Genomic DNA, 27,215 nt, shown 5'->3' with positions numbered 1-27,215 from the left:
CCTCTCTCCAAAGGCCTACCCTGTTTCCTCCAGAGGCCCAGGGAGAAATACAAACAAGCACTCCCCTAAAGCCCAAGTGGGCCCTTAGAACAAAGCCTGTAACTTTAAGACAACACATATTCAGAGGTCAGTGAGGTCAGTGGGGCCTTCCTGTCTGGGAGCAGGGGCCAGGGAATACGACTGTGTTCCCCCACCGGCTCCTCTCTCATCACATCTTTAGCACTGTGATCCTCGTTACAGAATGGTACTACTGACATAGCCTTCATTGTCAGTCTTTACCATGTCATATTTCTGAAACAATGGAGGAGCTGCAGTTGTGTCACCTAGCAACCCTATACTGTCTGACTTATGAGGCTACTACTGACACATGGCACATCCAAAACAGTGGCACAGCACCCAGCATACACTTCCATGGGGCTCCTAGGCCAGCCGAGGAGGCATCACATTTGCATTCATCAGGTTAACACCATTTGGTTTCTGATTGCCATTTGAGCAACTGACATCAAAGTAGGTGTTTTCAGAGTTGATTGGTGTTTCTACAGACTATAAATAACAATTCAATTAACTATCTACTAACCCTAACCCTTATCCTAACCCTAAACTTAACCGTTACCCTTATCCTAGCACTAGCCCTTACCCTATAACCCTTATTCTGAACCTAACCGTAACCTTAACAACCAGTTGCTTATCAACAGAGAGTTTGTTGATAGTATGACCATCGTTTCAGCATCTACAGATGGATTGTCAGGACTGTCTAAATAAAGTGTGACTCGAAATCACCTTTGTTCTAATTCATGGCATGGAATAGGCCATAAATGAGGAATTACAGTGACCTCATATATCCTATGGTTCTTTGTACTGTAGACAATATCTCTGTCACTTTGTGCTAGCTAGCTTTTCCCATAGGGAGCTTCATAAACACATCTGCTTGTGTTCTAAAGACAGCCTGGGGATCCACTGATCCGATGTGTGAGTTAGTTGACAGCACGTCACCTAAGAGCCCTATGAGAGGTTAACTAGACCCTATGCTAGTACACACTCCCACAACTGAACCAGTCTCTGAAGGATGGTTTTGCCTGGAGTCTAACAACACCGCAGACACTGATTATTTCTATACTCTAAAGATGAATGAAATGGTATCTCATGTTCTAGCATGCATCGGTAGCTATACTGTCTGGTATATTAGGGGTTTTGAATGGACATTACATTTCCGAATACATTTAAAATCAAAAGGTAGTCCTGGGTGGATGGCATTTATTCAAAGAATGTTTCTAATGTCGACCTCCACATTTAAAAAGGTTGTTTTAATATGATGATGTCTGTCTGTGATAGGGATAAAGAAGCTTCGGGAATATCATACTCAGCAGGTGATCGATATCACAGCTGGAATTTGTCAGATCTGTTCACAGACACACGAATCCCTCGAGACTTTATGTAGGCTGTTATCAACACATAAGTATGTATTCAAGACATACATTAAAGCAATACACACTGTTGTTAAATCAAAACATGTGACATATGAGTAGTAGTAACCGTTCATATTAGTACGTATTGCTGCGTAGCCAAATTTTCTCTGAACACGTCTGCTGTCCATGGTGCTGAAACGCGAATCAACACAGAAAACACCAATTTGGGGCTCATACACCAAACGGCAGACAGAAACAAATTGGTAAGCTACTAACAGAGACACGGGTATGTTGTCATCATGAGACGCATAGCCAAGCACATGAAGGTGTGAAACAAGTTAGGAATCGATTGATGGCTAATAAATCCGTCTCGACAAGTGCAGTGGTTTGCTTTTAAATACGTTGCGTAGCCTTATCACGAACAATAAGCACAGGCTACAGGTATAATCTGAAAGAGAAAGTGAGGCTAGTAGCCATACCTTAATTTTCGTGGATTCAAAACGAGCAGGGGAGGCGGCAGCTGTCGCCATATTGACGTATCCGTGTATTTCCTCGAATTGACCGCTTCTCATGTGTAACATCTCCGCCCTGCCACCACCATCTGACACGCACATAAGTCTCCAAAAACCGAGGCACTCAGATAATAGTTGGAAAGGGCGAGGAACACTAAATAACAAGAGTGGCTATCTCTCTCAATCACCACAATCCCTGAAAACACAGCGACGTGAGTGAGTAACAAAGGTTCCCAAGCGCGCGTCAGCCACCCAACTGAATGGGTGTGAATGGATCTCTCACAGTGCCTGGGCGTGCCCTTACCCTTACGGGTTGCTTATTCCTTGTAATGGATCCACTATGGATGCTGTTAGCTGAAATATGGATAAACATTTGCATTTTGCCACTACATTCTCTAAGAAGCAGTGTTTCATTTATGACCATGAGAATATCTTATGTCCATATGACACTAGAGTCATCTAAGAAGCAGTGGTGACATCTATTTTTCCATTGTCGAGACATGACCGCAAATGACTCAAGCCACTTGAACCATATCGATCGGAAATATTATCGTGATCAACGTTTGCTCAATGCGTTCGTGTGTTTGAGTAACACACATTTAGAGACCACAAAATCCCTGCCAATTTTGATAAATGCATTGCAAGAAATGTATATGTCAATTGAAGGCAAATCAGTTAAACAATAGGGTTCTTGTCATTGATATGTATTATAACAAATTAAATTATCTAATTGCGGAACCCATGTATAAAAAAGTAAAGCCATAATTTGGAGATTATAAGAAAGAAGCATGAGAAGGTAGCTTAAATAATAATGTATTGTCATTAATTGTCTATGTCAGGGGTTCCCAAACATTTTCACTCGGGCCCCCAATGGGAACACTCCGCACTCCCCCTGCGCGCACACGCCACGTCTATTTCTATGGGCACAATCACTGTTCATGACCAATCAACATCTTGAACCCCATTGAAAGACTGTGGATTGAGTTGAAGAGGTCAGTCAGTCCATAAGAGCAGAGGAATGATATCAAGTATGTGGAAATATTATGTATGGAGGAATGGTCTAAGATCCCTCCCAATGTGTTCTCCAATAATGTGTTCTCTCATAAAACATTTGACAAACATTTACATTTACATTTAAGTCATTTAGCAGACGCTCTTATCCAGAGCGACTTAAAAAGGCTCAGTGTCATTATCCTCGCAAGGAGAGGGTGCTAGAATATTGAAAACAGGGATGTTAGTATTTTTTTGCTAATCTTTATCAAGGGTGCCAATAATTATGGATCTGGCTAATTGCCAATGATATCTCTAGATGTCTGATAAGGGGCGCTGTTTTAATGCCACCACACAGCCATGTTGGTACTCCCCTCCGTTGTAAAAAAATATTTTGAAATGCATTTATTAATGTCTACATTCGTTTTTGACAAGTATGTTCTATAAGAGACACCTTAATGCATACATTTAAATTATATTAAGGGAACTTAACATTATTTTATATATATAAAACATATTCCTTAAAAAAACACATTTGAGAGTGCTAATGATACTTTGCCCACTACAAAAAAAGAAATATTTAAATACATGCAATTTTGTCCCTTTATTGACATGATGTTGAATTCCTTTAATTCCTATGGAGGACTGCTCCTTCTGGGGAGTGCCAATATGGCGACCGATGGCTTCAAAGCCTCTTATTGGCCATTACATAGCATCAACCATCCAGGTTATCATTGGTTATCGTCTTGTATTGTTTGTGTGAATGTTTTCTGAAATCCAATAATAGAAATGTGTCAAATACATTTTTTTGGGAAGTCTGACATAGACTGTATTAAATAGAATGGATTGGCGGTCCGGATTTTCTGTCTTGATGTTGCCAAAAAATACGGAGATGCCTCGATGCAAGTTCCACTAGCCTACCTCTCAGCTGCTACTCAGTCACTCCATAACTCTGCTTCCGCTTGTTCATGAGACGGCTCGAAGAAACGTAGATCTGTTGTAACAGTAAGCTATTGCAAAAATAAGCAGAACACGAACAGGTTGTTTAGCAATTCCGTATTTTATTCAGGAGGGGAGTTACATGCCGATAGGCAAGTTATATGTAGACTACACAGCATATCGTACAAGTAAGTCACAGACAGGCAGTCAATAGCGACGTAATGTTTAAACCATTGTTTAGCATATTGGCAAACATTGGCTAAACTTGAGGCAGACTGCTAACTATATGGCAGCAAACTACAAATATTACATCACACAAAACGCGAATTGTTTTTGCCCCAATGCAATGTGTCGACTACGTATTGCTTGTGCTACGGCAATATCCGTTACAACAGATAGACGGTTGTAAATTAGACTTCTTATACAGTGAGCTGCAAGAGTACTGGGACAGTGACGCTTTTTGTTGTTGTTTTGGCTCTGTACTCCAGCACTTTGGATTTAAAACGATAACAATGACTGAGGTTTAAGTGGAGAGAATCAGCTTTAATTTGAAGGTATTTTCATCTATATCAGGTGAACGGTTAGAAATTACAGCACTTTTTGTACACAGTCCCTCCATTTTAGGCGACCAAAAGTATTGGGACTAATTAACTTCGATGTGTATTAAAGTAGTCAAGTGTAGTAGTATTTGGTCCCATATTCCTAGCATGCAATGATTACATCGAGCGCGTGACTCTACAAACTGGTTGGATGCATTTGCTGTTTGTCTTGGATGTGTTTCAGATCATTTTGTGCCCAACAGAAATAAATATTTCTATATTGTGCCATTTTGGAGTCACTTTATTGTAAATACAAATGGAATATGTTTCGAAACACATCTACATTCATTTGAAAGTTACCATGATTGAGGATAGTCCTGAATAAATTGTGCATAATGATGAGTGAGAAAGTTACAGATGCACAAATATATCGCGCCCAAAAACCTTCAGTTATTGTAATAGTGAGAGGTTTTGCATGTCTTTAAAATGTGATATTTGTGTGTAACTTTTTCACTCAGTCAATGCATCCAACAGGTTTGTAGAGTCACAAGCTTGATGTAATCATTGTGTGCTAGGAATATGGGACCAAATGCTACACTTTTTGACTACTTTAATACACACAAGTGAATTTGGCCCAATACTTTTGGTCCCCTAAAATGGGGGGACTATGTAAAAAAAAGTGCTGTAATTTCTGAACGGTTCATGGATGAAAACACCCTCAAATTAAAGCTATCAGTCTGCCCTCATTGTATTATTTACAAATACAAAACTACTAAAAAATGTGTCACTGTCCCAATACTTTTGGAGCTCACTGTATAATTTTGGAACGTGTGTTCAGAAATATGAGGAAGTGACATAGGCTACATCATCAAATCAATCTGAATTGGTTGAGGCTTCAGAAGAGGGTGAATAAAGAGAGAAACACGAATGTGTGTGAATAACACATGCACAGTATGGGATTTGGATTCTTAGATTTGGGAAAGAAGTTTCCAGAAGGGGAGGGACGGGAGCGAAAACTCTCTATTCGTAGCCTCGGCCTGAAAAGAAACTCCAGCTCATTGGTGATCTTGATCCTCCACAAATTCACCAATCTGAAAACACCAAATATAATGGAAGAAATCCTATTAGATTATTTTTCTTCCACCTATCCAGCCGTTTTCATTCAGATGAATGCAGAAGACGAAGGATAGGACAGAAGGTCAGGGTGCCACTGTAGACTATTGGGACGCAGGCACTCTGTCAGATGGGCTGTAGTGTGGGTGAAAAAGGCTACTGATCTGTCTTCTAAGCACAAGCCATACTTGAGCATTCTAAAGAACTGCACTTCCAACTTAAGAGCAACATGTGTTCTCTCTGAAGTGGCACTCAGGGAGAACCTGCAAGCAGTGGGTGTGTGTGCCTCCTGAAGGAGAGCCACCCTGTGATTCTTGCAGGTCCCCGCCCTCTGCTGGTGAAAGTGCATTTTTACAACAAGCCAAGAAAGCAGTGTGCCACCAATCTCCTAATTATCCATCCCCTTCAAATACACATCTAACCCCTCAAAATATACGTGAATTTAACACAGAACATGACATTTTTCGTTTTTTTTCAATGCTGTCATAGTGAATAAAAAAAGATGTAGTGCTGGTTATCAACCTTGGCGCCCATGTGGAGTGTCTGACTGTTTGACATTCGCCTGGCTCCTAAGCAAGGGAAGTTCCCGAAGCTGCCTGTCATCATGGTTACACTGTTCTCTTCTCATTACCGTCTCAGTGATGAAAGTAATACGTGTGAGTTTCTGTCACATACACGCCGAGCACACAGACACAGAAACACACACAGGCATACAGTGCATTCGGAAAGTATTCAGAACCTTCGACTTTCTCCACGTTTGATGTATGTTACAGCCTTACTCTAAAATTGATTAAATCAAATGTTTACCTCATGAGTCTACACACAATACCCCATAATGACAAGGTTTTTTGAAATGTTAGAAATACCTTATTTACGTAAGGGAAAGGGGGATACCTAGTCAGTTGTACAACTGAATGCATTCAACTGAAATGTGTCTTCCGCATTTAACCCAACCCCTCTGAATCAGAGAGGTGCGGAGGGCTGTCTTCATCGGCATCCAGAAATTTGGAACCACTCTTCATAGAGCTGGTCGCCCGGCCAAACTGAGCAATTGAGGAAGAAGGGCCTTGGTCAGGGAGGTGACCATGAAACCTATGGTCACTCTGACAGCTCCAGAGTTCCTCTGTGGAGTTGGAAGAACCTTCCAGAAGGACAACCATCTCTGCAGCACTCCACCAATAAGGCCTTTATGGTAGAGTGGCCAGACGGAAGCCACTCCTCAGTAAAAGGCACATGACAGCCCACTTGGAATTTGCCAAAAGGTACCTAAAGACTCTCAGACCATGAGAAACAAGATTCTCTGGTCTGATGAAACCAAGATTGAACTCTTTGGCCTGAATGACAAGCGTCACGTCTGGGGGAAACCTGGCACCATCCCTATGGTGAAGCATGGTGGTGGCAGCATCATGCTGTGGGGATGTTTTTCAGCGGCAGGGACTGGGAGACTAGTCAGGATCGAGGGAAAGATGAACCCAGCAAAGTACAGAGAGATCCTTGCAAATCCTTGCTGAAAACTTGCTCCAGAGCACTCAGGGCCTCAGACTGGGTCAATGGTTCACATTCCAACAGGACAACAACCCTAAGCACACAGCCAAGTACATGCAGGAGTGGCTTCGGGACAAGTCTCTGAAAGTCCTTGAGTGGCCCAGCCAGAGCCCGGACTTGAACCCGATCGAACATCTCCGGAGAGACCTGAAAATAGCTGTGCTCCCCATCCAACCTGACAGAGCTTGAGAGGATCTGCAGAGAAGAATGGGAGAAACTCCCCAAATACAGGTGTGCCAAGCTTGTAGCATCATACCCAAGAAGACTCGAGGCTGTAATCGCTGCCAAAGGTGCTTATTTATGTAAATGTTATACTTCCGTTTTTTAAATGTTAAAATATATTTGCAAACATTTCTAAAAACCTTATTTTGCTTTGTCATTATGGGGTATTGTGTGTAGATTGATGAGGGGAAAAAAACATTGAATCCATTTTAGAATAAGGCTGTAATGTAACAAAATGTGGAAAAGTAAAGTGGTCTGAATACTTACTGAATGCACTGTACACTCGCATCACGCAAACACACATACACACACACACACACACACACACACACACACACACACACACACACACACACACACACACACACACACACACACACTCATACATAATCTCCCAATCAACGATCACTCCATCGACAGACACACCCATGACTTCAGCTTAGCATGACTTTTCAAGAAGAACAAACTCGGGTTTCTCCAAACACCCTCTTCATAAGCCTTCAGGCATCTAATCAAACTATTGATCAAGCGCTGATCTAAACCTCGACCTGACATTCAAAGTGACCACAGGCATATGCAAAAAATATATTTAAAAAAATTGTCACAATGTGACATTCCAGATACATTACATTCTCCTCGAGTAGAAATGGAGACAATTGAAGGTGGCTGGGAAGTCCATATTGTGACAAAATCTTTAGTTGTTTATCAGGCTGGCAGAGCATGTGACTGACCTCACTGTGCTCCTGAAACAATGTCAGCTATGTGACTGAGGTGGAGCTCATGGCTCCTGTCCCCTCTTGACATTTGACTGTGACTCTGCTAACGTTTTCATTAGAGGGCTAGTGGTGAATGTGAGTGCCTTGCAACAGCTTGACCCTTACAGCTCTGTGGTATTTAGGGTTATATCATGCCATAGTACTCAGTGGGTGTTGGGAGTTAGTTAGCCACTCAATACACTGTATATCTACTGCACTTCCTGATTATTCCAAGAGTGAAAAAATAGTAAAAACTGGATAGGGAAAATTCAGAATAAATGGCCTCTATACACTTTAAAGGAATTGTGCTTGCTTCGGTCAAATGTTGATTTATTTCAAACTGTTCATTTAGTCAGATGGTATTGTTTTCTTACTAACCTCCATCTTACTGGTGGACATGTAATTGTGCAGGACAGGAAACCTGTAGGAGTCTAGGGGGAACACACACAAGCCAGAGTCAAAACTTCCCGAGTAACCTCTGACCTATTCAATAAACTGGCTCGAGTAAATAGTGCATTGAGATAACAGGAAAACAGAGGAGGAAAATGAGTTCATATCAAGGGCTTTATAATTACGGACTCTATTTCCTCACCTATAGATATGACTATTCACTATGGGGTCAGGGTGCAGCGCTTTTCAGAAATGTTAATCAACATGGCCGCCACTGTTTAAAGATGGATAAGTTTAGATCTGTGTGCGTAGGCTGTAATAGTAGGGGGATTTTATTTAACCTTTATTTAACTAGGCAAGTCAGTTAAGAACAAAGTATTATTTACAATGATGGCCTATCAAAAGGCAAAAGACCTCCTGCAGGGAACGAGGGCTGGGATGAAAGAAATTAAATATAAATATAGAACAAAACACACATCACTACAAGAGAGAAAACACAACACTACATAAAGAGAGACCTAAAAACAACAACATAGCAAGGCAGCAACACATGACAACACAGCATGGTAGGAAATGTTCATTATTCTAAGACAGCCATTTAAAAATGATAGTGTGTGTCCATCTCACAGATTTCAGTACATAAACATTAGTGCACACCAGATAAGTGACACGTGATTTGTAGCAATGAAATGTGGCCAATGCAACACATTTATATAAGTATATATTTACTAACTAACTGGTGCAGGGAATCTCCACTGTTTAACCACCAAATAAGATTACACGATTACAGTCAATGTGGACATGTGTTCCTGGGCTTAATTTGATTAAACTCCTACTTGGTAAGTGACTGCTACTGTGTAAATTAAACTTTAGTATAGGGACAATGTCCATCGCCTGCTATAGTCCAGTCTGACCTTGTGTGATAGTGTTGAACCAAGCGGAGCCTCCAAACAGTAGATTTCTACTCCCTCAATGGTGCTACTTTGTTTCAAATAAATCACAGGCAAGGGTGTGTGTATTCATTAGTTGCAATCCGTTGCAAAACCTTTTGTCTGTTGCATAATGCTTTGCAAAATAAACTGTTTACTGTTTGCTTTAGGTGTGATGGTGTGGGGGTGCTTTGCTGGTGACACTGTCTGTGATTTGTTTAGATATCTTATCCAGCATGGCTACCACAGCATTCAGCAGCGATACACCATCCCATCTGGTTTGAGGCTTAGTGGGACTATCAGTTGTTTTTCAACAGGACAATGACCCAACACACCTCCTGGCTGTGTAAGAGCTATTTGACCAAGAAGGGGAGTGATGGAGTGCTGCATCAGAGGAACTTCCCTCCAGAATCACCCGATCTCAATCCAATTAGTTGGACCGCAGAGTGAAGGAAAAGCAGCCAACAAGTGCTCAGCATATGTGGGAACTTCTTCAAGACTGTTGGAAAAGCATTCCAGGTGAAGCTGGTTGAGGGAATGCTAAGAGTGTACAAAGCTGTCATCAAGGCAAAGGGCAAATACACAATATATTTAGATTTGTTTAACACTTATTTGGTTACTACATGATTCCATATGTGCTATTTCATAGTTTTTATGTCTTCACTATTATTCTACTATGTAGAACATAGTAAAAATAAAGAAAAATCCTTGAATGAGTAGGTTTGTCCAAACTTTTGACTGGTACTGTACATTAATTTGTACAATACAAACTCTTGTTTTCATTTGGAGGAAAGGGTTTTTGTTGCAACAGAAAACACGTTTTGCAATGGAATCTGACTAATGAATACACCCCAGATCAATACTCCCCATTTATGTGAATGCATTGTAGACGCAGAAATCAGAATGGGTTACCTTCAGTATAGTATCACCACACAGGACAACATGACTGACGATGCAAAGATGGCAGCACACAAACCTATAAGCCATACTGTATAGTCTCTAGTCCAAGCAGGATGAGAAAGGTACAGTAACTAAGACTAGAAATGTGTTTACAAGTTAAAGGGACTACAGAGGGTTCACCCAGTTGAAATAATGCCATAGGAGCCCTAGGGTTCACTCGGCTGTATAGTACAGTAGGGTCTATGTGTAGACAGGGCAGAGTCTGTGATGTCAGAGGGCTGGGCAGGGCCAGAAGGTGCAGTAGGCTGTCTGCTAAACAAGGATTACAGAGCAAGGGATCTCTCCCTCTCTCTAATTCTCTCCCTCTGATGGTGGTGAAATGACAGTCATGTTGATGGAAGATATCTCATTTCTGGACAGAGAGAGGTAAGGACATTGTCTAGTTGAAACTGATTTGTGGATTCGATTGTTGTGTAACTGCTGGACAATATGTTGGGACAGGGCTTGGGGAGCACTAATCCGTCTTGCTCTTAGAGGAGTAAAGCCTATTCTGGTTTGCATTAGCCAGTTGACCAACATGGCCCAGGCAGGGCTGCATTTAATTATGTGCTTGGTCTATTCTGAGTATATTTGCTCTATTCTAAAGAGAGAAAAAAATGTGTGAATTTAAGTGTTTAACATATTCAATTACATTCCCTGATTACCACTATCATTCAGTTGTGCATTGGTTTAAGAGTACAGGACAGAACGGCTATATAGTAAAACGTGTTTTAGTTATGTAATTTAGATGTTCACAGGAGCCCCCAGCATATTCTTCCACATTGAGTGGAGGGCAGGCATACCCAACGTGTTGGGAGTCCTAGAACTATAAAGCCTCCTAGCAACGCATTCCGGAGAGCAGTACTCACGTATATTACAGTATAGGAACGTGGTGACGAACATTTACTCACAGCTGCAGAGGAAGGCATGCGTTGTTGAACTCGCTTCTGACATAAACTAGGGGTTTGACACTTTGCATGCTGGTGCTCAGTTTTGTCAACTACGCGTGCCCCAAAACGCTGAACAATACGTTTGTGTGCGTGAATATTGGGTCTTTCTTATTTGACGACCGTGTCCAGAAAAGCCGTTCCGATGTTGTCTCGTAAGTAGACTTCTGTTGTTGTAGTTTGTATCACGTTTAAACGACAAGTAGTAGTAGTATAAAAGCACTTGGAAGTGACATTAAAACATTTAATTTCGAACAAGTGTGCCAAATGCGCACAAAGTCAAAATCCAGTAATTGTCAGGTGGTCAAGTCTGGTGACAACTTAAAATTAAAACAATTTAAATGTATTTACTCTTGCTGAGTAAATCTTGTAGGTTATGTCCATGTTTTTGTCTGCGAAAGGGACGACTGGTTTTAGATTTCACATATACACAAACATTGTAGAAGTGACCGTACCTCCTGTACATAAGTATTTCATGTCAAGCACTTGGATGTCTGAGTAGCCCCAGCTTTACAAGTGGATGAATGTTTATTTTTTTCAGAGACCATGATGGGATGGGAAGGGTTTATCGGTTAGGCCCAGAGGGGCTCCTCTCTCAGGCATTTAAATGCCATCTCCAAAGTACTTTCAGAGCAGGAACAAGACATTTCACACAGGTCCTCAGAGGTTGGGGCCAGGCAAGACTTAGTCTGTGATAAACTATATATGCATAAGTATGTGGACACCCCCTTCAAATGAGTGGATTTGGCTTTTTCAGGCACCTGTTTTTGACAGGAGTATAAAATTGAGTGTGCAGCCATGTAATCTCCATAGATAAACATTGGCAGTAGAATGGCCTTACTGAAGAGCTCAGTGACTTTCAATGTGGCACCTTCAAGGGATGCCACCTTTGCAACAAGTCAGTTTGTCAAATTTCTGCCCTTCTAGAGCTGCCCTGGTCAACATTTAAGTGCTGTTATTGTGAAGTGGAAATGTCTAGGAGCATCAGCGGCTCGGCCGCAAAGTAGTAGGCCACACAAGCTTACAGAACAGGATTGCTAAGTGCTGAAGCACATAGCTTGTAAAGATCGGCTGTCCTCTGTTGCAACCCGAGGAATCTGGGTTTGGCGGATGCCAGGAGGAGGCTACCTTCCCCAATGCATAGTTACAACTGTAATGTTTGGTGGAGGAGAAATAATTATTTGGGGATGTTTTTCATGGGCTAGGCCCCTTCATCGGGCCCCTTAGTTGCAGTGAAGGGAAATCTTAACGCTACAGCATACAATGACATTCTAGAAGATGATGTGCTTCCAACTTTGTGGCAACAGTCTGAGGAAGGCCCTTTCCTGTTTCAGCATGACCATGCCCCCATGCACAAAACAAGGTCCATACAGAAATGATTTGTTGAGATCGGTGTGGAAGAACTTGACTGGCCTGCACAGAGCCCTGGCCTCAACTCCATCGAACACCTTTGGGATGAATTGAAACACCGACTGCGAGCCAGGCCTAATCGCCCAACGTCAGTGCCCGACCTCACTAATGTTTTTGTGGCTGAATAGAAACCAGTCCTCGCAGCAATGTTCCAACATGTAGTGGAACGCCTTCCCAGAAGAGTGGAGGCTGTTATAGCAGCAAATGGGGGACCAACTCCATATTATTGCCCTTGATTTTGGAATGAGATGTTGGATGAGCAGGTGTCCACATACTCTTGGTCATGCAGTGTAAGTCCTGTACCACTGTAACACTTAGTTGACTGTGACATCAGCTTCTCACAGGATGTCAACTTCTCCTAATGTTGACATTGTCCCTCTCTGTTAGGAGATTCGCCTGAGATTCAGTCAAGTCTCAGACTTTGGTCGCGTCTAGACCCCTGGGGAAGATCCATGGAGGACGAGGAGAACCCTTTGGAGAGGGAGCATACTCTCGCAGTGGTTCTACCAGGAGGCCTGGAGAAAATGGCCACGGTACATGGGAGGTAAGAGGCATACAGAGCAGAATGTTTCACTTTGAGCCATACAAAGTCATGCTGTGTATTTGGAATGGATTGACTGAGTATGAATATGGATGCACTCACTAATGTCTCTCTGGATAAGAGCGTCTTCTAAATGACTTAGATGTGAATTGATTCCTCTTTTTATTTGAACATATATACTGTGGATACATGTGCACCTGCACTGTGTTTGTATCTCTACAGTAAACCTGTGATGGACTTACTGGTCACACTCTGTGCCCAGTACCACCTGAATCCATCTGACTTCACCATGGAAATCCAGTCGGCCAATAGAAACGACATCTCCTTCAAACCCAGCACTCTGATTGGAGCCATGGAGCCTCACAGGATCCTACTGAAACCTAAAGGGGGAGAGGAGAAGATAAAGAGGCCGTACGTGCCAGAGGTAAATACTGACAAAATGCATCTGAACACACTAGCCAATCTCCAACCTAGGTCAGTTCATGAACTGAAGGGATACTGTTTCCTGTAGGTCACCGTACGTCTGCTGATCAACTACAAGAAGAACCACAAGGCCGTTGTGAGGGTCAACCCTAGAGTCCCTCTGGAGCAGCTCCTGCCTGCGGTGTGTGAGAAGTGTGAGTTTGACCTGGAGTCCACCATTTTGCTGAGCGCCAACGACTCTGAAGGACCTTTAAACCTCAGCAGGTCCCTCGATGACTATGGACTAAGGGAACTATACGCCAAGGACATGGCAGGTGAGAGATGATTTTATGTTACTCCACTTTTTGAGTTTTGGTGCCACTGGTAGTGATGACGTACTTGTTTCATACCCAAACTGTGTTTTGGAGACTGTCTACAGAATGCTATTTACCTACTGAGTGCATAGTGTCTATATACTGTAAATATGAAAATGCTAACATGGATGTCTTGAACAGCTGTCAGTCCTGAAGTGGTTATCACACTACCTCCCCCCGAGGGTACAACACTTAACGAAAATCTCTGAAAATGCCCCAAGATTTCGGCACTGAGCACATTTCATTAGAATACCAGTTCTCAACCATCTGTCGTTGCTATTTCTTTCTCCTAGAAGCACCTGTAGAAACACCCCCCCTACCAAGTAAAGAGCAGAAACAGAAGGAGAAAGAGAACAGGGGATTGTTCGGCTTATTCAGGAGAATTAAGAAGAAACCAGAAAAGGTAATTTGTTTTACTCTTCCACAGCTTAGCTTTACCATCGTACGTAAGCGTTGTGTAAGAAGTCGATTTTAGACTTTGACTAGATCTGTGAATGCAGTTTTTTTTCCTCAGCCGTGCTAGATTTGAGTGCGTGGTATGATTTCAGTGTACACCGATAAAGCTTTGTGATATGTTTTTGTTGCTGTGGTCGTCTACTGAAGGGTCTCTCAGTGAGTGCCCCGGCCTCGCGTGGTCTGAAAAACCAGCGGGTGGCCAGCATCAGCATGAACTCCCTGGGTATCCACTCCTCCAACACCCTGCCCATGGACAACACCATGGTCAAGAAAAGACGGGCACCCATGCCCCCCATGGCAGGCTCCCAAAGTGTCCCTGCTAACCTCAACGTCCAGCCGGTGAGTGACTGGTGGTTAGGGAGTCGGATTTAGGGGTGTCTCTCGATACTCTCTCATGGTTTCCTTTGCTTGTTTGCTTTGTTAAGCCTGCATGAAACACTTCAGTGTTTCAAAAATCCCCTATTGGAAGAACAATTTGAACCATTTCCTTGTTTGACCGGTAGTTTTTTTTAATGGGTATTATTACACCACGGTGGGGCTCTATATGTGAAAAGACAGGGGAGGCTTCCACCATATTGACTTCACCTGATTTGATTGCCTGATTATGCCTTGCGAGTTTAGTGGTTATAGAGAAAAGGACACAAGAAAAGGAAGCATGTTAATACTATTGAGACTCAGCCGTAGACTTTAACTAGTGGTTCCAAGTCATTGTTCCCTGACCACAGTGAGAATGTAAGGTAGATTTAGAGGATCCTGGGTTAAACCTCTATTTGTTTCTGGTGTTTTCCAGTTGACCTCTAGGAAGAAGAGGAGAGCCCCCCCACCACCCCCCTGTGCCTCCCCACCACCATCCTCCTGTGTTAACACCCACAAAGGAGCACCCCAGGACACTGAGATCAAAGGTCAGTCATATTGAATCACTAGTTGACTTGTAATCCGAATGGACTCTCAGTGTTGTAATATTTAGTTAAGATCAGGGATTGGCAACTTTGATGGGGTGGGGGCGGGTCTGCATACCCAACTCATACCACCCGCCCGACTCATGACCGCAAAGTTCAACAATTTACATTTTGAGGTTCATTTCCTGCAATTCTATGATTTCTTTTCCCCCCCATGGGACGGAGAGAAAAATGTAGTTCTACCACACATTTCCTGCAATTCTACACATTTTGCCATAGGGTGGTGACAATTCATATAATTTTTAAATATGATAACTGTTGATCAGTGGTACCCACCCCAGTCAGTAATTTCACCATGCTTACTACAAGTTTATATGCCTAGCTGCTAGACTAGTGTTAGACTAATTTACCAATGAAAAAATGAAATGCTGACGTGTGCTAATTGAGTGACTGCTGATGCACAAACGCACCTTGTGTATTCTATTATTATTCTTCTAACTCTCAACAGTAAGTTGAGACCCCGACTGAGTTCCTTTTTTTAAATAGCTCCGTGGCCCTACAAAAGGGGGAGGCTCATGGGCTGCCAGTTGCCCATCCCTGAGTTAGAGGGGAGGCTCATGGGCTGCCAGTTGCCCATCCCTGAGTTAGAGGGGAGGCTCATGGGCTGCCAGTTGCCCATCCCTGAGTTTAGAGGGGAGGCTCATGTAGAATCATGTGCTGCATATGGTGTCTCACCTGTCCTCTAGTGGTCAATATTTTAGTGGGCTCTTTCTGTTGACTCATTCCCCTGTCTGACTGGTTGTCCTGCTTGGCTGTTGGTTCTCCTTGGCAGCGGTGTTCATCTTTTAGGCTGTTAATCACCGATTAGGGCTCCCGGTAGGCAGTACTTCTTAATCCTGGCACCTGAGCGGGATTGTAGACCACTGTTCTAAGCAGTGTCCCCTTCTTTCTCCCCTGCAGACGGCGAGTGAGAGCTGCGTCCTCCTTTCCTCTTCCTCTGTGCTGCTCCTCCTGCTCCTCCTGCTCCACTCTCGTCTTGTCCCCGTGACGATTCTTCCTCCTCTCCACCGTGTTGCTGTTTTGTGTTGTTTAAACGGTCATGCTTGTCACTCGGTGGTCTTATAAGCTCTTATTTTATTTGTTGATTTTTTTGTTAGTGCGTTGTGCTTTTTACCGCCTTTGTAACCTTTTTGTTTCCTTCCTCTGCGTTTTAGATGGTAGGTTCCTCAGCACAGTAACACAGCTTTGTTTCCTGCCACCTCATAACTGTGCCTTCTAAAGAGACGCCACATACAATACACACCACCGTGTAAATGACGTACTTTACTTCACTTGTTCACTTTTGAATGAAACCGCGAAGGGGATTAGGTTTTGTTGTCTCCAACGTGTCTTTTCTGTCTTTGTTGTTTTTCTGTTCCTCAATTGACATGTTTTCGACCATTTCACCTCTTTCTTTTCAATCAGTTTATAGTTTAAACTACATCTGTTGAGGAGATCGTGTTTTCTAAGTCACACACAGGTTGCTATTCCTTGTGCAAATGTGTTCATTTGGATTTTAATAAAGTGCTTTGATTAACTTGTTTTGTCAGAAACTGGGCTGTCTGTATTGTCTGAAATGAGTTACAACCACCGTAGTACTCATTTCAATCACAATCTAATCTACGATCATCTTTGCACCCTTATTTCCTATATTGCAATACTCAGTTACTCAAACAACAAGCCATTCTCTATTCTAGATTAACCGAACATTCTAACAGTTTCTCTGTCTTCACAGGGAAGGGAGTATCACTTTACACACTGGAGGAGATGGGAGAGTGTGAGGAGGACCTGGACTCCACATCCTCATCCCCAAACATCTCCAGCCCTTTGAGTCAGCCCCAAGTGCCCCCCACTCCCCCTTTGACCCGATCCACTACCTCTCGTCCCTCTAGCACCTTTCCACCTTCCGAACCCTACCATCCCTCTCCTCTCTGCCCTCCCTCCCCTCCCACCCTAGGGGAGACACTAACCCCTTTCCTGCTTTGTCAAACCAGGGCCAACCTCAAGCATCCTTCGTTCCCAACCCTAAGACCCGTCAACTCCACCAATGGAGGCTCGCCTGTGTCCTTGACACAGTCGGGTGGAAGTAAGGGATTCAGTCCCCTCTCTTTACTCCAACTCAAGACCAAGGCCTCTGGTGAGGCTTGGAGGAGTCCCGGTCTGAGGGAGGGGTTGACCACCTTCACCGTGGTGCCCCGAGGGCAGTCACTGGTAGGGCAGAGGGGCTTGGAGGCGGACCTGACCCAGGCCTTAGACCCAGCACAAACCATTGATGAACCCTCTAATGGTGTTGCTGAGCCTGGGTTGGAGCACCACCGGACAATGAAGAAGACACCTGTATTGCTGGAGAGGTCAGTGGTTGAGGGATCCACCCCAGAGCCTGATATGGATTCTAAACTTTCTCCTCCAGGGTTTCCAGAAGGTTCTACTGACTGGGTCATCAGTCCTCCAACCGTGTCTAGTCCTTGCAAGCTTTACCAGACCGCACCAAATTCACCAGTGGTAGTCAAGCAGGAGAGTTCAGAGGTCGAGGCCCAGGAGGAGTCCGGATCACCCACAGACAGTCTAGATTCAGAACTACAGAAAAGTCTAGAGGTAGAAGTCCCAGAGGAGTCTGATTCACTCTCAGAGATACCCAACCCATACGCAGCTGACCTGTTGGCCCACACCAATGGAATACCTGGAGATGAGGTGACCTCAACTCCTGAACTACTAGAGAGCAGAGGATCGTTCCGGAAGCTCAGTCTGGTGATGGAGGCCGAAGAGGACCGTTTCTGTTTCCCTCCACCCCCTCCCCCTGTGTGCTATGATAAGGAGGTGGAGGAGACGGAGCCAACCCAGTTACGATTGAGGCCTCCTGGGGGAAGAAATCACCGCCCTCCCTCTTATCCTCCCTCTTCTCTTCCTACGCTGAGTCGTACCTTCTGTGAACCAGCAGAGGGAGACAATCAGACTAACGCCCCTTCACCCAAACCATACGTGCCTGCAGCCAAAGCCCTGGCCAGGAAAACCGGCATCCCCTCCTGCTTTGCCCAGGCTGTGGCTCTAGCCGTCCGTAAGTCTCAGTCCTCCCGAAGGCCAGCACCAGACTTGCTTCCCCCTTGTTCCTCCCATTCCGGTTCGTCACCCTCCTCTGCCTTACCGCTAACCAATGTGGTGAGTGACGATTTTGACCTGCGTTGACACGGTGACGACATGCTGGCAAAATTTGCCATTGTAGCAACTGGATTGGACCAACAACTGAACCATTGGTTACCCCTACCATACTACGATGTGGTTGCTTTTATACATAAAGTTGCCATTCTTAACTTTCATGATCTCTCTCTGTGAACCTCACATGTTCCACAGGTGAACTCTTTACACAAGTAGAGGCTGGTAGGAGTGGAATGGAATGGGGTCAAACATGGTTTCCATGTGTTTGATTTAATTCCTCCTCCTATAGGTCATCCCACCAGCCTCCACTGCTTTACACAGGAAAGAAGGGAAGGGCATATCTTTGTGTGTGTGTGTGTACATTTTACAGTGGGGATTTTTTTTTTCTCTCTGTAAAGACGTCATTTGTTATATTAAATGGCGACCTACGCCTTTCTAAACAGTCCTGCCAGGCTGGTATTCTTCTGAGACACCTTGGTGTTTGTCTGTTATCTTTATGCGGTATATGGCCCTGTGGAATACCTCTGTGGACACGCTCACACTCTGTGTGACCTGGTGGAGGAAGGACTTCATCTAAACTGGTGATATTTGTGTCTCTTGTCCCACAGGGGCCATAATGGCTTCTTAGTAAATCTGTGAATGGAAGTTCCTGTTTAGAGTGAGGCGACTGCAGTGAAGTAGAGCCGGCCACCACATAGTCACATGACCTCCAAGTGGACCCCGCTTAGAGGAGCCCAGGCCCCCTGTTTTGCACGGGGAGTCAGCACGTTATAGAAACAACGTTTATCCAAGACTTCATCCAAGAGTTTGGTTAGTGTACAGGTAATCTTATGTTCACTGAATGTTTGTTTTTGTATCATGCTACCTGTATTAACTGGAGGCAGTGCTGCCTTATGTTATTAAGATGTTTGACTTACGTGATGATGCATTTCTTATTTGACCTTGGTAGTACAGTATTTATGGGATCTACATTTTTGTACATGGAGTTTCCTGTTGGCTCATTTGTGTTGAAATGTGCCAAAACCGAGATGAAATCATATGTAATCTCTCATTTTATTTATTATTTTAATTTTTTCTGTCAAGGACAGAGCTCTGAAATAAGACGACTTAAAATGTTACATTTCCTTCCACGTAATCACACCTTTCTGAGTGAATCTTTTTTTTTTTTTTAAATCCATTTTTTCCCCCAGACATTTATATCATTTATCATCATCCCCATTTACTATATGATATAAAAAATGATCAACCATAATCAACTAAAGTGTGTTGCTTTTTTTTGCCACTGGAGAGCAGGAGCACACTTCACATCTAAGTAATGTACAGAACCTCTTGAGTGAGCCGTTTTGTGATCCACACTTTAAATAAATTAATAGCATTGACATATCCAGATATTTAAGAAGAGCATCAATTATACATTTTCTTTGTCTTTACTGGTTATACTTTTTATTTTAAATGCATTCGTGTGTTTCAGTTCAAGCCTTGTTTTATTCAGTTATGGTTGGTATTTGACAAGGATATTCTACAGGGAGCTATGTGTAGAACATTGATGGAAGATGATGCACATAATGTGAAAATGTTATGCATTCTATGTTGTTCAGAGTGCAACACTACAGAATAAACAGAGAATATACAGCGTCAAATCTTGTACTGTTGACATATTGTACCTCTGCCCCGAAGGCTGCACTGTGTAACAGTATGCATGGGTGCTGAGTGCATCCACAGTATATTGATTCAGCTCTGGCCTTAGAGACAGCCGGCAAGCAGCAGTTGCTACATACAGTCAGACCTAGCCAGAGCAGATGCAGCCTGTGGTTAAAGCCTCTTACTACCATACCAGGGCAGAGAGCTGGGATACAGTCCTCGCCTCTAGCTTCATCCTTTTCACCACCTGAGAAGGAGGGAGGGAGGGGGGGGGTGACGGGAGGTGACCTCTGACCCTATCGTGTTTCCACGGTGATCCCCCGGAGGATGTGTCCTGGCCCTCAAGGGCAGCGGCGATGTCATGCGGCCGTTGTCATGGAGAATGCCATTATCGCCCCTAAGGGAGAGTCACGTCTCAAAGGTAGAGAGACACACACACATACTGAAGCTACCTAAAGATATCCAGTACAAGTGACAACTCTGGCATTCTCCTTCTTGTGATGAAAGGTTGCATTTCAACCTGGGCTATGATGTTATACACTACATGACCAAAGTATGTGGACACCTGCTTGTTGAACATCTCATTCTAAACTCATGGGCATTAATATGGAGTTTGCCTCTCCCTTTGCTGCTATAACAGCCTCCACTCTTCAGGGAAGGCTTTCCACTAGATGTTGGAACATTGCTGCAGGGACTTGCTTCAATTCAGCCACAAGCATTCGTGGGATCGGGCACTGATGTTGGTCGATTAGGCCTGGCTCGCAGTCGGTGTTCCAATTCATCTCAAAGGTGTTTGATGGGGTTGAGGTCAGGGCTCTGTGCAGCCCAGTCAAGTTCTTCCACACCGATCTCGACAAAAAATGTCTGTATAGAACTCTCTTTGCTCACAAGGGAATTGTCATGCTGAAACAGGAAAGGGCCTTCCCCAAACTGTTACCTGGAAGTTGGAAGCACATTATTGTTTAGAATGTCATTGTATGCTGTAGCGTTAAGATTTCCCTTCACTGGACTAAGGGGCCTAGCCTGAACCTTGCAAAACAGCCCCAGACCATTATTTCTCCTTTACCAAATGTTACAGTTAGCACTATACATTTGGGCAGGTAGCGTTCTCCTGGCATCCGCCAAACCCAGATTTGTCTGTCGGACTGCCAGATGGCGAAGCGTGATTCATCACTCCAGAGAACGTGTTTCTACTGCTCCAGAGTCCAATACTGACGAGCTTTACACCACTCCAGCCGACGCTGGGCATTGCGCAAGGGCTTGTGTGCGGCTGCTCGGCCATGGAAATCCATTTCATGAAGCTCCCGACGAACAGTTATTGTGCTGACGTTGCTTCCAGAGGCAGTTTGGAACTAGGTAGTGAGTGTTGCAACCAAGGACAGACCATTTTTACGCGCTAGCGCTTCAGCACTCTGCGGCCCCGTTCTGTAAGCTTGTGTGGCCTACCACTTAGCGGCAGAACCGTTGTTACTCCTAGACGTTGCCACTTCCCAATAACAGCACTTATAGTTTACCACGGCAGAAATGTGACAAACTTGACTTGTTGGAAAGGTGGCATCCTATGATGGTGCCATGTTGAAAGTCACTGAGCTCTTTAGTAAGGCCATTCTGCTGCCAATGTTTGTCTATGGTGATTGCATGACTGTGTGGTTGATTTTATACACCTGTCAGCAACAGGTGTGGCTGAACTAGATGAATCCACTAATTTGAAGGGGTGTCCACATACGTTTGTATTTACAGTGTATCGTGTCAGATGCCTTGAACATCTGCATAATCATGAGGGAAACCTTCGAGATTACAACATACTGTTAATGTAGGATCATATAGTGTCAGTCACATTAGAGATTTAATTAATAAAGCCTTTGATTAAGCAGGTGCCTTTTAGATCAAATTAAATCAAGCTTTATTTATACAGCACATTTCAGACATGAACGCAACACAATGCACTTCACAGGGAAAAAAACATTCATTCTAAACTGAAATAGGAGGATAAAATAAAGAATAACAAAGACTGAACAACTAAAAAGCACCCTTAGGTAAAGCAAAAGTTAAAAGATCTCTTTTAAATGATGTCTATAGTTTCAGCCCCCCTCAGGTTCTCTGGCAGGCTATTCCAGAGACTGGGGGCATAATAACGAAAGGCTGCCTCTCCATACTTCTTGCTCCTAGGCTTTGGGGACAGAAGACCCGAGGGACCAACTGGGTACATAACTTAAAAGCATGTCTGACATGTATTGGGGTGCGCAATTGTGGATTGATTTTAAAAACACTCAGGCAGCCAGTGCAGAGACTTTAAAACGGATGTGATGTGTGCTCTACGTCTGGTCTTGGTCAGTACCCGTGCTGCAGAGTTCTGTATGTTTTGCAGTTGACCAATGGCTTTCTTGGGCGTACCAGACCGGAGAGCATTGCAGTAGTCTGCTTGTAATAAAAGCATGGAAAGAGTTTATCTGTGTCAGCCTGAGAGAGAAACAGCCGCACCTTGGAAATATTCCTCAGGTGGTCAAAAGCTATTTTGGTCACATTCCTAATGTGGGATTTGAAATTGAGTTCAGAATATGAAATGACACCTAGGTTTTTTACCTGGTGTTTTACCCTCATTTCCCGTCAATTAAAATGTGAGCCAAATTCTCTGTAATAATTGGCTCCAATAATAAGTACCTCGTTCTTGTCTTGATTTAGCTGGAGGAAGTTGTGTGCCATCCAGGTATTTAAATCACTAATACTTTATCTGTGGAGCTAAAATACTCTGGTGAGACAGAAATGTAAAGCTGTATATCGTCTGCGTAGCAGTGAAAATCAATTCTGTGCCTTCTGATAATGCTGCCAAGGTGTAACATATCCTGTATAAACTGAACCGTACCAGACCCAAAACAAAACCTTTTGGAACACCACGTGATATCTATTTTCTCTGAGTTATGTTCACCAAGAGCGACAAAGACAAAGGCCTTACTGTGGGGAGGTAGGGGGAGAGCCACACACAGCCTGTTCAATGTCAACCGGAGAGTGCCTTGTACACCACTACTAAGTCAAGCATCATTGTTGTGTTACTGGTTCACACTTTGATTTGGTTACTGGTCAAAGAGGGGTCTGGACTTCTTATGTCCATCAACATATGAATGTAACAACCTTTTACATTTTCAAATCAAACAAATCGTTCATTTTTATGATTATATATAATCTAATTTTCTTTTTCCTCTGCATTTCCCATTGTCAAAAAATGCAAAAGGCTGGATGGAGTGAAGGAGTCGCTTCACATCAATGATAAAAATGATCTGGATAATTGATTGATCTCAAACTCACACCAGAGTGCTCCCTTCACATAGGGAAGAGCAGGAAGCCACTGAAGGTGCTGTAGTTACTCGACTTTTCATCATAGAGCTCCTGATTTACTGGGAGACGCATGTAGACCACATCCCCGGCCTCCAGCTCTAGAGTCAACGCATTAGACAAGAACCTATTACGCCCATTGTCATTGTTCTGGTGATTGAACATGACATTCTTGTCGTTATGGTAAATATGGGCATCTATCGACTGTGGACCCTTGAGACCCATGGCAGTGAATCTGATGTAGTAGAGTCCTCTCACTGGTGCTGTGAAGACACCTGCATCAGAGGAGAGTAAAATAAGTTAACAGACTGTCACAGACACTGTTAGCAACGCTGGAATAGCTGGTTGTCTACGTGTTTCTATATGGGAAAAAGATGACACAATCACAATGCATGTGTACACCTGTCTGATAGCAGATGTCTAATGTGAACATGATCTGATCCCAGGTCACATTTGAATACAAAGTGAAAAGGGGGTCTTAGAATGTTCAAAAACCTGTATTTGGGTTGTAGGCCTTGCCGATGTTGGTGATGACCCTTCTGTATACTAGTTTGGTGATACTATTAAAGGGTCCTACATGTCCATCGTTAGTCAAACCAGCAGAGAAGGCCACCTTTGGTCTGTCTATGAACACAGAGGAGGGAATTCAAATCACTGATTAAGAGACAAAAACAAACATGGTAAAATGCATAATATGGTTCTGATGAAGACGAAAATCACCTAAAAAAAAACATAGAGATGAAATCCTAACGAAAGATTTAAGTGAAAAACAAAGATGCAATCTGTGACATTTGTCATATTACGAACGCATTCGGCCATGGAGCAAAGTATTAAAAACCGCCAACAGCTCAACAGCCATCCCATTAGATTACAAGCATGTGCAATCGTAGGCCTACAGTACATGCACCATGGAGTTTACCTGCATTCTCTCTCCTCAGCTTCTCCACCATCCCCTCGCTGGCATTCAGTCTGGCCTCTAAAGCTACCATTACAAAAAGACAGATGAGTCAAATGATGCTTAAACTCTCTGTTTTAAGCAGAATGATTTCATATATCCAGGCTGCATCACATCTGTGCGTGATTGGGAGTCCCATAGGGTGGCGCACAATTGGCTCAGCGTTGGCCGAGTTTGGCCCGGGATAATTGTAAATAAGAATTTGTTCTTAACTGGCTTACCTAGTTAAATATAATATATGCCATTTAGCAGATTTAGCAGATTTAGTTAAATAAAGGTTCAATAAAAAATTAAAAAATAATATATGTGACTGAACTCAGGAAGGTGAGCTTATGTCCAATTTTCAAGATTGTCTTTCTTTTACATTTTATAAAAGTACAGACTTAGCTTCAAAGCGGCATATAATATGATATAATTAAGTTGTGCTTCTTTGAAATTTGACAGAGCTGTTATTACATTTTGGAGACAAGTAGTAGGAGGCAAAAGTGCCCTTGAATGATTTTCACACTTTCTAGAGGGCTCTTTTTTTGGGTTTACGCCCATTCAGCATTTGTTCACACCTTAGGCCTTCGCCCCACCCATCTTTTTAAGAATTCACATGGAAGCGAACGAGTCAGCGTGGCGTCATCCTCCAGGAAGTAGTCTATTATCCCCCTCCTTTCTCTCAAACATGGGATCCTGCCTTTCTCCCTACATAGCTCCGTGCTTTCTCCTTGACGAAACCAGGGTCATCATTTAACAGATCCCAGACACGTTTGTAATTAAGGCATATGAAAGGTCAGGGAAGTTAGGAAAAGGCAACAAACGCCTACGATCCAGAATCCGGTCACATTGATTTACCTGTGTTCCCATTCTCACTGTCTGTCACTCTGGCCTCCAGGGCTAAAATATGAAGTGAGTTCATATGAGAAATAAGCATAAATAAACGGTCTATAAACAGTTTTCATGGACAATTTTACAAATACAGTTTTATTCATGACCCTTTCTTTCTAACGATAAACAACTGATGTTGGTGGACAAATTACATTACCTGCATTCATTCTCTGCAGCTCCTCCACCTCCCTTTCACTGGCACTCAGTCTGGCGCCCATGGCTAGAAATACGAGAAAATGGAAGATCATGATCCTCCTCTAATCTGACCTCGTTATAACAAATTCATTTGTGTTACAAAACAAAACCCATGTTCTGCTCTTTCAAGTCCTCCACCTCTCTCTCAATTCATTTGTAATTTATTTATTTTTACTTCAGTTTATTTTAGTAAATACTTTCTTAACAATTTTCTTAAAACTACATTGTTGGTTAAGGGCTTGTGAGTACGCATCTGTTTGTATTCGGCGCATGTGACAAATACAATTTGATTTGATTTTTGATTTGACTCAGTCTGGTCCCCATAGCTGGATTTATGGAAACAAAACAAAATGTTCATCCTCCACTGAAACGAGGTCATAATGAACCAAAATCCATAAATACCTGCATTCTCACTCTCCAGTCTGGCCTCAGCTCCTCTGCTCCTTTTTCCTCTCCACCTTCTTTCCACTCGTTTCTCCATGTTCCTCAGCTTCTGTCTCTGCTCCAAAACCACAGTTCCCAAGTTATCCACCATGTCTCTAAGCTCCTCTACCTCGCCCCAGATATCAGGGGTTGTGATGGTCTGGCCGGTCGTCTGTTTACTACTCGTCTCTGTATCTTCAGTCCCGTGACTCTCTACCAAACTCTCTCTGTCCCCACCACTTTCTCCCTGAGTCCGTGTCCCATACGGACAGAACAGCAACACCAGCAGAGCTACAGCACCCCTCATTCTGAAACGACACCTCTTCAGAAATAACGCAGCCTGTGAGGTTCACTCCAGGCAAAAAAAAGCAGTGAACCACTGCCTGGGAAGTGTTTCACATGTTTCTGACGTGATGTGTACAAAAGAATGTCAAGGATCCTGCTGAAGAATTCAAGGTGAGCTGGCTGCCTTTTTAATCTGAGACACTGCAAGGTTGTGGGAGAACAGAACCTGTTATTTGGTTGAAGGTCTTTCTTTATCTCCATAAGGTACGGTGTGTCAATGTTTATGTTTATCTATTTACATAGTACTAATACTGTGACAGATCACACACAATGCATGAATGCACACTGTAGATGCACAGATGAACTGATTACACATTCAGAAGTAACACAATCACATAGTATTGACATATACACACACACACACACACACACACACACACACACACACACACACACACACACACACACACACACACACACACACACACACACACACAAAACGGTTGCATCCTGTCAAATCAATCGAGCAGCTCCCACAACAACCGGTAATCAGTACTTCCCATTAATTTATTCAGTCATCTGTTAATTCGTTTTCATCTATATATTCCACCATTAAATATATATTTAGTTTAGTTTTACAAGGAGCCTCACGGCTGGTTTTCATACTGTAGCAGTAGGATGATATACTCATCATAAATAAGCCTATAGGGGTGCTTGCGGTTGGAGTGTGTGTGTGTGTGTGTTCATGGAGTAGCTTTTGCTAGGATTGAAATAGGCAATCGATTAATAACCCAAAGCGTTGTTCCCCTGGACACACTGACTGACAAGCTGGTGGGGGAGAGGAGCTGAACAGTACTCAACAGCTCCACCTGGGGACTGACTGCCCCCCCCCCAGTACGATGGAGATGCAGGAAAGAGAACGTTAGCAGCGCCTGAGGGGCTGTTGTGTTGGGAAAGAAAATGCGGGGGAGATGATATTTGACCTTTCACCTGGAACATGTATTCAGCTGATC

At 43.3% G+C, this 27,215-nt stretch overlaps 3 protein-coding genes across 6 annotated transcripts in view; 1 reads left to right on the top strand and 2 right to left on the bottom strand.

The window, feature by feature from the left end:
* LOC118396087 (sodium channel protein type 2 subunit alpha-like) overlaps positions 1-2,189 on the bottom strand; it is a 40,223-nt gene extending 38,034 nt beyond the window's left edge. For both annotated transcript variants that reach the window (XM_052488658.1, XM_052488657.1), the window contains exon 1: positions 1,886-2,189. The gene's annotated coding sequence lies outside the window, so the exon portion shown is untranslated. The remainder of the gene's footprint in view (positions 1-1,885) is intronic.
* Positions 2,190-10,519: 8,330 nt separating this feature from the next.
* On the top strand, positions 10,520-20,153 carry LOC118363816 (protein cordon-bleu-like). Of its 2 annotated transcripts, none has more exons than XM_035745062.2 (8): positions 10,520-10,666; positions 13,024-13,180; positions 13,400-13,601; positions 13,689-13,914; positions 14,247-14,356; positions 14,557-14,748; positions 15,200-15,311; positions 17,083-20,153. In XM_035745062.2, the coding sequence occupies exons 2-8, from the start codon at positions 13,089-13,091 to the stop codon at positions 18,528-18,530; spliced, it is 2,382 nt and encodes a 793-aa protein (XP_035600955.1). In that variant the 5' UTR covers positions 10,520-10,666; positions 13,024-13,088; the 3' UTR covers positions 18,531-20,153. The 2 variants fall into 2 exon arrangements, with proteins under 2 accessions (XP_035600955.1, XP_035600953.1); XM_035745060.2 differs by lacking the exon at positions 10,520-10,666 and adding an exon at positions 11,062-11,381 and having other exon boundaries at positions 17,083-20,152.
* A 1,863-nt stretch (positions 20,154-22,016) lies between these two features.
* On the bottom strand, positions 22,017-26,265 carry LOC118363145 (collagen alpha-2(VIII) chain-like). 2 transcript variants are annotated; one of them, XM_035743839.1, is made up of 6 exons: positions 25,897-26,265; positions 25,457-25,519; positions 25,267-25,308; positions 24,391-24,453; positions 23,967-24,095; positions 22,017-23,746 (listed from the first exon to the last, which is right to left on the bottom strand). In XM_035743839.1, exons 1-6 carry the CDS (start codon positions 26,222-26,224, stop codon positions 23,460-23,462), a joined length of 912 nt encoding a protein of 303 aa, XP_035599732.1. In that variant the 5' UTR covers positions 26,225-26,265; the 3' UTR covers positions 22,017-23,459. The 2 variants fall into 2 exon arrangements, with proteins under 2 accessions (XP_035599732.1, XP_035599733.1); XM_035743840.1 differs by lacking the exon at positions 25,267-25,308.
* Positions 26,266-27,215: the final 950 nt, after the last annotated feature.

Source organism: Oncorhynchus keta, chromosome 30 (assembly GCF_023373465.1).
Source record: "Oncorhynchus keta strain PuntledgeMale-10-30-2019 chromosome 30, Oket_V2, whole genome shotgun sequence".
Lineage (NCBI taxonomy): Eukaryota > Metazoa > Chordata > Actinopteri > Salmoniformes > Salmonidae > Oncorhynchus > Oncorhynchus keta.
This window is presented reverse-complemented; position numbering and strand designations above follow the sequence as displayed.

What these genes read in the sequence shown, in the direction of transcription:
- LOC118363145 (XM_035743839.1), bottom strand. Translation starts at nt 26,224, where the DNA reads ATGAGGGGTGCTGTAGCTCTGCTGGTGTTGCTGTTCTGTCCGTATGGG. An exon ending in ACTGGAGAGTGAGAATGCAG is followed by an intron (nt 25,520 to 25,896) that starts GTATTTATGGAT and finishes TCGTATTTCTAG; the next exon opens with CCATGGGCGCCAGACTGAGT. An exon ending in GCTGAGGAGAGAGAATGCAG is followed by an intron (nt 24,096 to 24,390) that starts GTAAACTCCATG and finishes CTGTGTTCATAG; the next exon opens with ACAGACCAAAGGTGGCCTTC.
- LOC118363816 (XM_035745060.2), top strand. An exon ending in ATACGCCAAGGACATGGCAG is followed by an intron (nt 13,915 to 14,246) that starts GTGAGAGATGAT and finishes TCTTTCTCCTAG; the next exon opens with AAGCACCTGTAGAAACACCC. An exon ending in CCAGGACACTGAGATCAAAG is followed by an intron (nt 15,312 to 17,082) that starts GTCAGTCATATT and finishes CTGTCTTCACAG; the next exon opens with GGAAGGGAGTATCACTTTAC.